The sequence below is a fragment of the Pristis pectinata genome, chromosome 42, assembly GCF_009764475.1.
Source record: "Pristis pectinata isolate sPriPec2 chromosome 42, sPriPec2.1.pri, whole genome shotgun sequence".
In the NCBI taxonomy this organism is placed as follows: domain Eukaryota; kingdom Metazoa; phylum Chordata; class Chondrichthyes; order Rhinopristiformes; family Pristidae; genus Pristis; species Pristis pectinata.
The window spans coordinates 4,062,678-4,074,039 of NC_067445.1; the positions used below are offsets into that span (position 1 = coordinate 4,062,678).

At 52.9% G+C, this 11,362-nt stretch overlaps 1 protein-coding gene across 3 annotated transcripts; it reads right to left on the reverse strand.

The window, feature by feature from the left end:
• Window positions 1–70: 70 nt before the first annotated feature.
• ccdc115 (coiled-coil domain containing 115) lies at window positions 71–11,345 on the reverse strand. 3 transcript variants are annotated; one of them, XM_052008925.1, is made up of 5 exons: window positions 10,854–11,345; window positions 8,858–8,961; window positions 7,544–7,680; window positions 2,071–2,277; window positions 71–935 (listed from the first exon to the last, which is right to left on the reverse strand). In XM_052008925.1, the coding sequence occupies exons 1-5, from the start codon at window positions 11,199–11,201 to the stop codon at window positions 820–822; spliced, it is 912 nt and encodes a 303-aa protein (XP_051864885.1). In that variant the 5' UTR covers window positions 11,202–11,345; the 3' UTR covers window positions 71–819. The 3 variants fall into 3 exon arrangements, with proteins under 3 accessions (XP_051864885.1, XP_051864886.1, XP_051864887.1); XM_052008926.1 differs by lacking the exon at window positions 10,854–11,345 and adding an exon at window positions 10,368–10,818; XM_052008927.1 differs by lacking the exon at window positions 71–935 and adding an exon at window positions 990–1,484.
• Between the last annotated feature and the right edge of the window lie 17 nt (window positions 11,346–11,362).

An 11,362-nucleotide genomic window follows, 5' to 3' on the forward strand; every position in this document is an offset into this window, starting at 1 on the left:
TGCGACTTGGTATCTGGAAGTTGCAGATGGAGGCAGAATGTGTGCACCAAGCAACGCTGTCAAAAACAACCCAGGTTCTCGATATTTATTTTGGCTGCGGAAGATTAAATCCCGCAACAATCAGAGCCGGCCGCACAAGCGTCGTCCACGTAGAGCGGCCACGTTGCCGATAATGCTCGCAATCTCTGCGCTCGTCTTCCTGTCCCGCGTGGGCGCCCAGAACACCCCAGTCTTTCATCGGTGGGGTCCGGGACTCAAGTCGCGCGACACCAGCCCACTGATGAGCGCTGGGCGTGGGGGGGGGGGGGGTACAAGGGCAACGGCATCCAAGAGCCGGCCCTCTTCCAGGCAAGGAGCAGGGAGCGCTTCACTCCGCACCCGGCCGGTGCAACACCCGTCCCGGGCACATCGAAAGGACAGCATAGAGGAAGCTTGGAGCCGTAACCCCCCCCCACCAACCCTGATGGGAGAGAGTAGCCCCACTTGAGCCATGTCCCCCAGCGACAGATTCAGAACACAAAAGATTTCTGCACTCCACTGAGGCTCAGATCCCGGACTTAAAGCACGCAAGCTCATTACAGCTGCCAGCTGAACGCCCACAAACCCCCATCCCAGATTTTTGTCCCAAATGCTGAAGACGTTTTCCGTCGAGCTCCGGTGGAACCTGCAGAACGCAGGTTTTTAAAACTTCCTCTGCGCCAGGAGTGGATTTTTAACCCAAGTGAGCGGAGCAGGGATCACCAGGGCAGCGGCTGGAGGTGAGAGGCAGGGAGATAGTTCAGCGGAGACGGGGGGTGGGGGGGTGGCAGCCTCCTCACGTCACCCTTCCTGGGGCCCGACCAGCGTCTGTTTCTGCTGCAGAAGATCCTGATACTGTTTTTTGGTGCTCGCCAGTCTGCTGTGGAGAGTTGCCACTTCAGCTGCCAGCTTCACAACTTGTGGGTTGGGGAGGTGGGGGTGGGGGGTGGGGTGGGAATGGGGAGGGGGGGAGAAAGAAACACAATGAGGAAAAAAGACCCTGCACCTCACGGGGACTGGTACCCAGATCCCGACCTCCTCCGCCGCCGCTGCCTGCCTGGAGTCTGCACCTTCTCCCTGTGACGCCCGTGGGGTTCCCTCCCATACACCTCCCCGCCCCCCTCTCCCCCACCCCCTGGGTGATCCGGTCCCCACCCATGTCCCAAAGGGGCACGAGCTGGTAGGTTAATTGGGCTGTAACCTGTCCCCAGTGTGTGGGCTGAGGGGGAGACTCTGGGATGAGAAGTTTGGGGCAGGAGAATAAAATGGGATGAATACAGGATTAGTGTTAAATGGGTTGTTGATGGTCCAGTATGGACTCGGTGGGCCGAAGGGCCTGGCTCTGTGCTGCATCGCTCCCTGACCCTGGACAACCACCTGCAATTATTTTGTTCAGGGCGGGGAATAAATAACAAGTATCCAGTCTGTGGAAATTTCTTCTCATCTGATATTGAACGACAGTCAGTCTGCCACATCGGTGGTGGTGGTGGTGGGGTTGGGGGGGGGGGGGGATGGGGGAAGGGGAGGAGGAGAGGAGGGAGGGGGAGGGGAGGGAGGGGGGAGGGAGGCAGGGGAGAAGGGGGGAGGGGAGAGGGGAGGATTCAAGGGAGTTGGTGATGATTAAGAGCTGGCTGACATGACCTTTCCCAAAACCTGGACCATCTGCTCCACCCTCACCACTCTCCCCCACCCTCAGCCCCACGAACCACCCGCTACCACCCCCCCCCCCACAAACGGCTCCCCTGCCACCCCGCGAAACCACCTGCTCCCCCTCTCCCCTCCTCCAGACTTTGCTTTCTCTCTCCCTCCCCCCCACCCGCAGCCCTTACCCCCACCACCCCCTCAACTCACTGACAGACCCCACCCCCACGTCTGTCCACCCACAACCTGCCCCCTGGCAGCCCCGCTTCCTCCCTCTGTGAACCCTGCCCTCCCTTCCACTCCGTGCCGTGCCCAGAAGCACTCGCCGCCCCCCCCCCCCCCTTTCAGGACTCCCAATCCTGATCCCACCCTCCCTCCGGACTTCCAGTCCCCTCAGCGCAGAATACATACCCTCTTTGAAGGAGGCCTGAGCCAGCCGCAGACTCTGCGGTACCAGGATGCCGAACCAGTTCAGCGGCTCCTGCGCGGGCAGTGTCGCACCCTGCTGAGCCACGCGCCTGCCATCTTTGGTTGACGCCCTCGAGCCGCCCACCAACCCGTCAGCGGGGGGCGCCTTCTGCCCCTCCTCCCCGCTCCCCCTGGGTCTTCTCCTCCTCACTGTGCAGGGAAACACGTCAGAAGTCAGGAGGCTTTTACTGTTGCAATAACATTCACATTATGCCCCGGCTCTCTCTCTCTCTCTCTCTCTCTCCCCCACGAGAAACCGCGGAGGGTTGTGGACACAGCACGGCCCCTCGCACAAACCAGCCTCCCCTCCGCGGACCCCGTCTACACTTCCCGCTGCCTCGGGAAAGCAGCCGGCATAATCAAAGACCCCCTCCCATCGGGCAGAAGATACAAAAGCCTGAAAGCACATACCACCAGGCTCAAGGACAGCTTCTATCCCGTAAGACTATCGAACGGTCCCCTAGTCCGATAAACACAGAACATTACAGCACAGAACAAGCCCCTCGGCCCACAATGTTGCACCTACATAGCTAATCCCTCCTACCTACAGAATGCCCAAATCCCTCCATTTTCCTCTCATTCATGTGCCCATCCAAGCCCCCCCCCTAAAAGCCCCCAACAAATTTGCCTCCAGCAGCCCATCAGGCAACACATTCCAGGCATCCACCACTCTCTCAGTACAAAAGAAACATGCCCCTCACGTCTGTTCTGAACCTACCCCCCTGACCTTAAATGCATGCCCTCTGGTATTGGATCGCTCAGTAATGGGGAAAAGATATTGCTTGTCCACCCTATCTATGCCCTTCATAATTTTATACACTTCCAACAGATCTCCCCTCAGCCTCTGCCACTCCAGAGAAAAGAGCCCAAGTTTGTCCAGCCTCTCCTGATAGCACATCCCCTCTAATCCAGGCAGCATCCTGGTAAACCTCCTCTGCACCCTCTCTAAAGCCTCGACATCCTTGATGGACCCTTGATCGCCCAATCTACCTCGTTATGACCTTGCACCTTATTGTCTGCCTGCACTGCACTTTCTCTGTAACTGTAACACTACATTGGTAAATTGGTTTACTATTGTCACTTGTCCCGAGGTCCAGGGAAAAGCTTGTCTTACATACCAATCGTACAGGTCAATTCATTACACAGCGCATTGAAGTAGTACAGGGTAAAACAATAACAGAATACAGAATAAAGTGTTACAGTTACAGAGAAAGTTCAGTGCAGGCAGACAATAAGGTGCAAGGTCATAACGAGGTAAACTGTGAAGTCAAGGGTCCATCTTATCGTACCAGGGGACCATTCCATAGTTTTATAACAGCGGGATAGAATCTGTCCGTGAGCCTGGGGGTACGTGCTTTCAGGCTTTTGCATCTTCTGCCCGATGGGAGGGGGGAAGAAGAGAGAACAACCGGGGTAGGTAGGGTCTTTGATTATGCTGGTTGCTTTAAGATAAGATTAGATCTTTATTAGTCACATGTACATCGAGACACACAGTGAAATACATCTTTTGCGTAGTGATTTTGGGGGGCAGCCCGCAAGTGTCGCCACGCTTCCGGCGCCAACATAGCACGCCCACAACTTCCTAACCCGTACGTCTTTGGAATGTGGGAGCAAACCGGAGCAGCCAGAGGAAACCCACGGGGACACAGGGAGAACAGGGAGTTCAAAAGTCTTTAAAACCTTAAAAGGTTGGTCGCTATAATGTACAGGCAGTGTCCTTACAGACAGTGGCCGGATTTGAACCCGGGTCACAGGCGCTGTAAAGCATTGTGCTAACCTTAGTGAGGCAGCGGGAAGTGTAGCCAGAATCCACGGAGGGGATGTTGGTTTCCGTGATATGCGAAGCTGTGTCCACAACTCTCTGCAGTTTCTTATGGCCTTGTACCAAGCCGTGATCATCCGGATAGGATGCTTTCTGATGTACATCGATAAAAATTGGTGCGGGTCAAAGGAGACTTGCCAAATTTCTTTAGCCTCCTGAGGAAGTGAAGGTGCTGATGAGCTTTCTTTGCCGTGGCATCGACGTGGTTGGACCAGGACAGGCTATTGTTGATGTTCGCTCCTGGGAACTTGAAGCTCTGAACCCTCTCGACCTCAGCACCGTTGATGTGGACAGGAGTGTGTGCACCAACCCCCTTCCTGAAGTCAATGACCAGCTGTTTTGTTTTGCTGACATTGAGGGAAAGGTATTCTGCATTCTGTTTTCCTTTTTTACTACCTCGATGTACTTCTGTACGGAATGATCTGTCTGGATGGCAGGCAGACACTTTACACTGCTTCTTGAACATGAATAAATACTAACAGACCAAACCAACCGCTCCGCACATCTCTGGATGAACGTTTGAAAGGCAGGTGAAATCCTTGCTTCCTTTGTTAACTGTTCCCAACGCCACCAGCTCGCACTTGGGAGCCAACTGCAAAATTCCAAGTCTCAACCGCAGGTAAAGACTAAATAGTAACAGAACTGAGGTGATCACAGCCCATTCAGATCCCATCCATCCTCTGCCTCCTGACAAAGCCTCTTCCACCTGAAACAACAACTCGTTTCTCTTCGCACAGATGCTGCCCGACTTACTGAGTGTTTCCAGCATTTTCTGTGTTAATTGCAGCTCATTCAGATTCCCATCAACCCTGCCACTCCCTCGGGTCACATTCAGGATTCACCAGAACGCCATTCGGAAGAAATTTGGCACATCCCCGTCCACCCTCACCAATTTTTGCAGATGCACCACAGAAAGCATCCTATCCGGGTGCATCACGGCAACTGCTCTGCCCGGGACCGCAAGAAACCGCAAAGAGTTGTGGACACAGACCAGTGCGTCACGGAAACCAGCCTCCCCTCCACAGACTATGTCTACACTTCCTGCTGCCTCGGGAAAGCAGCCAACATAATCCAAGACCCCGAGACATCCTCTCTTCTTCCCCCTCCCATTAGGCAGAAGATACAAAAGCCTGAAAGCACATACAACCAGGCTCAAGGACAGCTTCTATCCCACTGTTATAGGGCTATTCAACGGTTCACTACTACAAGATGGACTCTTGATCTCCCAATCTACCTCGTTGTGACCTTGCACCTTATTGTCTGCCTGCCCTGCACTTTCTCTGTGTAAGGAAAGAGTTAAGTTAACCAGAAGTCACTTCTGATTCCTCCTTGGTTTGTGAAGTAGTGTGTAACACAACATGGTGTCAGCTCAGACTGTGGGAATGTTTTGAGAACTCACGGGAGCACAGATGCACATCCTTGAGATCAGATACGGGTGAAGAATGTTTCCTTCTTCATAGACCTGTTGTGTCTGTTTCTGTGTTTCGGCTGAAGGTCGAGAATGATGAGAAGGTACAGGCTGGGACCACTAAGGAATGGAAAAGTACTGGGGTAAAAGTCACGTTAAGTTTTTGAGGGGTATAAAAGGGGCGCCTTCTCTGTGTCAAGACACAGAGAGCAGGCTATCGGACGCCTGAGGTCCCCTTGGCATTATACAGATAGGTTGAGCAAGCTGGGGTTTTTCCCTCTTTGAGAGGAGGAGGATGAGAGATGATGTGATAGAGGTGTACAAGGGGCATAGATCGAGCGGACAGTCAGAGACTTTTTCCCAGGGCAACAATGGCTAACATGAGGGGGCATAATTTTAAGGTGATTGGAGGAAGGTATAAGGGGGATGTCAGGGGTAGGTTTTTTTTTTACACAGAGAGTGGTGGGTGCGTGGAACGCACTGCCGGCAGAGGTTGTGGGGGCAGATACATTACGGGCATTTAAGAGACTCTTAGATAGACACATGAATGATAGAAAAATGGAGGGCTATGTGGGAGGGAAGGGTTAGATAGATCTTAGAGCAGGATAAAACGTCGGCACAACATTGTGGGCCGAAGGGCCTGTACTGTGCTGCAGTGTTCGATGTTCTAGATCAGTTCATTGAGTGGTTGATCACTTCCTTCTCTATTTTAAGTGTTCTTCCTCTTTTCTGTATTTTATTCTTCATGTAACCTTAATAAAGTAGTTTCTATAACCTTTAACACATGTACAGAGCCCCCTCTGTTTGCGAACACCTCTTGCTGCTGAATCAGAATGAATTTTAAAATGTTTTCGTTACCCTCTGTAACTGTGACATTTTATTCCGCATTCTGCTTTCCCCTGTGCTACCTCGACGCACCGACGTGGTGAAATGATGGCATGGAGTGGACAGCATGCCCGATGAGATTTTTGTAAAATAAAGGGCTCAAAGGATTAAGAATTCAGGGCTAGATCTGCGGAAAGCTGAAAAAAAGTGCGGAAAAACATGGTGTACAGAAGTAAGGGTGCGGGCACACAATATCAGGATAACAAGATGTGTAAAGAGTGAATAACATGTCTTTGTTTGGTGAGAACTTTTCAGCAAGCGGTTGCAGATGTCCTTGGGAGCCGAGGATAACAAGAAGCTTTGTGGGCCGAAGGGCCTGAATTATGCTGTAATTGTTCTATGTTCTAAATACAGATTAAGGAGTAACTGCCGTAGACATTGCAGACCACCACCCCCATCTCTCACATACTCAAACTGTATAAATCTGTTAGCTAATCAATGTACAGACAAACTCCCTTGGACTCTGACCAGCTGAGTCAGGCTAACAACAGAGTTCTCTATCTCTGCAGAGAAATAAAGTTTGGTCCTGAAAATGTTTCCGAGTGATGATCTCATTTCATAGTAATTAAGAATTTGGCGATAACATGCCAAGTTTTTCACTGTACATGTGACAATAATGAACCAATTCGGAGTCAGAATCCTAGCTGACCTACCCCTCCATTATTTGTAATCCAGACAGCCAGTTGTCATGCTAACCGCCACGGCGGTTCTGAGCTCCCAGGCAAGAGCGAGACAGGGCTACACATTTTGAAAGCAGAACATCATCTACACAAGACGTTGGTGAGACCACATTGCACAAAGTTCAGGTCATCCTGCTACAGGAAGTTCGTCATTAAGCTGGAGACGGTGCAGGAAAGATTCACCAGGACGTTCCCAGGACAGGAGGGCTCGAGTTATAAGGAGAGGCCGGACAGGCTGGGACTGTTTTCCCTGGAGCGGAGGAGGCTGAGGGGTCACTTGATGGAGGTTTATAACATCATGAGGGGTGTATATAAGGTGGGAGGCCACAGTCTTCTCCGCCCCAGGGTTGGGGAGTCTAAAACTAGAGGGCACAGGTTTAAGGTGAGAGGGGAAAGACTTAAAAGGGGCAGGTTCTTCACCCAGAGGGGTTTGGGTGTGTGGAACGAGCTGCCAGAGGTGGGTACAATTACGTTTAAAGGACAGTTGGTCAGGTAGATGGATGGGAAAGGTGCAGAGGTAGGCGCCAGGGTCAGCACGGACGAGTTGGACGGAAGGGCCTGTTTCTGCACTGCGTGACTCCCTGACCCAAAGTACATTCCCCTTGGTGGCTGCTCTCTTACCGAGTGGAGATCCCTCCCACTCTTTGGGTCCAATCTCCTCCATCTCCAAACTCTCGTCCACGACAGCCCCGACCGTTTGCACGTCACCGGAGTCCACTCGCTCTACTCGGAAGCTGTAGTGGCCGTCGTCCTCCTGACTGCAACAGGTCAAGTTTCATTAGGTAATGCATTTGGGAGGTGTCAAATATTAACAGGACATTGTGACAGGGACATCACTGGTTTTTGAATTAGAATATTCTTGCCACGTCTACCGAAGTCCAGTGAAAGACATGTCTTGCATACAGTCCATACAGATCAATTCATAACACAGCACATTGAGGTAGTACAGGGTAAAGCAATAACAGAATGCAGAATAAAGTGTTACAGTTACAGAGAAAGTGCAGTGTAGGCAGACAATAAGGTACAAGGGCCACGACGAGGTAGATTGCGAGGTCAGAAGTCCATCTTAACGTACCAGGGAACTGTTCAATCGTTCTACAACAGCAGGGGAGAAGCTACCCTTGAGCCTGGTGGTATGTGCTTTCAGGCTTTTGCATCTTCCGCCTAATGGGATGGGGGAAAGAGAGAATGTCCGGGGTGGGGAAGGGTCTTTGACTATGCCGGCTGCTTTCCCAAGGCAGTGAGAAGTGTAGACTGAGTCCACGGAGGGGAGGCTGGTTTCCGTGACGTGCTGAGTCGTGTCCACAACTCTCTGCGGTTTCTTGCGGTCCCGGGCATATCAGTTGCCGTACCAAGCCGGGATGCATCCGGATGTGATGCATCTGTAAAAATTGGTGAGGGTTGAAGGGGGACATGCTGAATTTCTTTAGCCTCCTGAGGAAGCAGGGGCGCTGGTGAGCTTTCTTGACCGTGACGTCCACGTGGTTGGAGCAGGACAGGCTGTTGGTGATGCTCAACGCTACTGGTGTCGACGTACAGAGGGACACCTTGGGGCGCATGTTCATAGCTCCCTGAAAATGGTGACAAAATGAGGGACGCATTTGGCAGGCTCGTCTTCATGGGCCGAGGAATTGAGTACAGGAGTAGGGACATCATGTTGGATCGGCACAGAACATTGGTGAGATCACACTCAGAGTACTTCGTGCAGAGCTGGTTGCCATACTACAGGAAGGCATTACAGTGCAAAACAGCTTTACTGGGTGGTTGCCTGGAACGGAGGGCTGTGGTTATAAGGAGCAATTGGATAGGCTGAGTTTGTTCTTACTGGAACACAGGAGGCCAAGACCTTGCAGAGGTTTATAAGATTGAGTAGCGTGTATAGGGTAGGGTCTACCTTACTCATTCACCCAACATGCAAAGAATCTCCACGCCTACCTGACGTCGACACGAGCCAAAGGTACCATCTCTGGGCCATACTGGAGAGCAGAAACCCGTTTGTTTCCCATGGAATAGCGAGCTTTGGAAAGCAAGAACCATCCCTGAGGAGGAAGACTTTAGGTTAGGAGCATTCAACTAACTGCATGGTGTCCGGGGTAGATTCCCGCGTAATCTACCTCATTCTGGTGAAGAAATGCCCACTTGCTTCTTGTGAATCTGCACTGCCAATTTTCCGTGGCTATAAAACACTTCCAATGAGATGCACAGAATGAGTCGCTCTAATTCAATACTGAACAAATTACAATTCCAAATGTACCATCTCCTCATTTTTATTCAACATCCTTATACATAGAACATCGAACACTACAGCACGGTACAGGCCCTTCGGCCCACAATGTTGTGCTGACATTTTATCCTGCTCTAAGATCTATCTAACCCTTCCCTCCCACATAGCCCCCCATTTCTCTATCATTCGTATGTCTATCTCTCTTATATGTATTGGCCCCCACAACCCCTGCCGGCTATGCATTCCACGCACCCACCACTCTCTGTATATAAAAAAAAGTACCCCTGACATCCCCCTTATACCTTCCTCCAATCACCTTAAAATTATGCCCCGTGTTAGCCATTGTGGCCCTGGGAAAAAGTCTCTGACTGTTCACTCGATCTATGCCTCTTGTACACCTCTATCAAGTCACCTCTCATCCTCCTCCTCTCCAAAGAGAAAAGCCCCAGCTCACTCAACCTAACCTCATAAGACATGCTCTCCAATCCAGGCAGCATCCTGGTAAATCTCCTCTGCACCCTCTCTAAAACTTCCAAATCCTTCCCATAACCAGGCAACCAGAACTGAACACAATAAATCCCAGTGCAGGATTCCCTGAAGGTTAACTTGCAGCTTGAGTCGGTAGTAAGGAAGGCAAATGCAACGTTAGCATTCATTTCCAGAGGACTGGAATATCAAAGCAAGGATGTAATGCTGAGGCTTTGTAAGGCGTTGGTCAGACCGCATTTGGAGTATCATGAGCAGTTTTGGGCCCAGTATCTAGAATCCCGTTCAGAAAACCCAGAATACCTAAACGACGTGGGAGCAGAATTAGGCCATTCGGCCCATCGAGTCTGCTCCACCATTCGATTGTGGCTGATTTTTTTTCCCCTTGAACCCCATTCTCCTGCCTTCTCCCCGTAACTTTTGACGCCCTTACTGATCAAGAACCTACCAACCTCCACTTTAAATATACCCAATGAGTTGTCCTCCCCAGCCGTCTGTGGCAATGAATTGCACAGATTCACCGCCCCCTGGCTAAAGAAATTCCTCCTCATCTCTGTTCTAATGGGACATCCCTTTACTCTGAGGCTGTGCCCTCTGGTCCCAGACTCTCCCACTACTGGAAACATCCTCTCCATGTCCACTCTACCCAGGCCTTTCAATATTCGGCAGGTTTCAGTGAGATCCCCCCTCATCCTGCTAAACTCCAGTGAGTACAGGCTGATTGGTGGAGCCCACCGACTGCGGCGTGAGGGGCGGCGACCGATTGGTGGAGCCCTCCGACGGCGGCGTGAGGGGCGGCGACCGATTGGTGGAGCCCTCCGACGGCGGCGTGAGGGGCGGCGAACGATTGGTGGAGCCCTCCGACGGCGGCGTGAGGGGCGGCGACCGATTGGTGGAGCCCTCCGACGGCGGCGTGAGGGGCGGCGAACGATTGGTGGAGCCCTCCGACGGCGGCGTGAGGGGCGGCGAACGATTGGTGGAGCCCATCCATGGCGGCGTGAGGGGCGGCGAACGATTGGTGGAGCCCCTGGTCCCCGTCCCCGACCCAACGCCTCAGCGGTCGCCGCCGACAACCGGCCGGAAAGCGCCGTCGCCGGTTGGACGCCCCGGGGGCCGCCCCGTCTGCCGGTCCCCGTCACAGGCGGAGGCGCGGCTCCGGTTGAACGCGGCCTCGACCTCCCCCTGCACCGCCCCCTGCGGCCGGTCCCGGCCCTTCCCCACCTGCTCCATCAGCCGCTCCAGCTGGTCCCTCCGGTCGTTCAGCTGCTCCATCTCCTCGAGGTACCGCAGCAGCTGCTCGTCCAGCCGCTCGCACAGCGACTCCGGCCCGGCCTCCGACCCCATCGCCGCCGCCTCGCTCAGCGCCGGTCGGCCTCCCCGCCGCCGCGATGTGACTGACGGCTCCTCGCACCAATCACAAGCGAGCTTTCCACCCGTTTGCCCAATCACAGGCGCCTCCTCTGTGATCGACGGGCGGCTGCACCAATAACTCTCTTCGCCTCCTATTTCCCCGCCCCCCGGCTGTGACTGCACCAATAAACGCGCTGCTTCCTCACCTCGTTTCATCATTGCCCCGCCTCTTGCTGCGGCCGGCTGATGACGCGGCTTCTGTCCTTGCTTCACCAATCGCGTCCGTCTATTATTTGAGTGACAGTTATTTAGACCAATAAGCGACCAGCCTTGGCTCTTGCCGGCATGGATTTACCTAGTAAACGGTCGGCTTGCTCCGC

Bases quoted from the DNA above. Each gene is read 5' to 3' on its own strand.
- ccdc115 (XM_052008925.1), bottom strand. From the start codon at position 11,201: ATGATGAAACGAGGTGAGGAAGCAGCGCGTTTATTGGTGCAGTCACAG. The intron at 2,278-7,543 runs GTAAGAGAGCAG...TTCCCTGCACAG, and splicing joins GTGGGAGGGATCTCCACTCG to TGAGGAGGAGAAGACCCAGG. The intron at 936-2,070 runs GTATGTATTCTG...CCAACCCACAAG, and splicing joins TCAGGCCTCCTTCAAAGAGG to TTGTGAAGCTGGCAGCTGAA.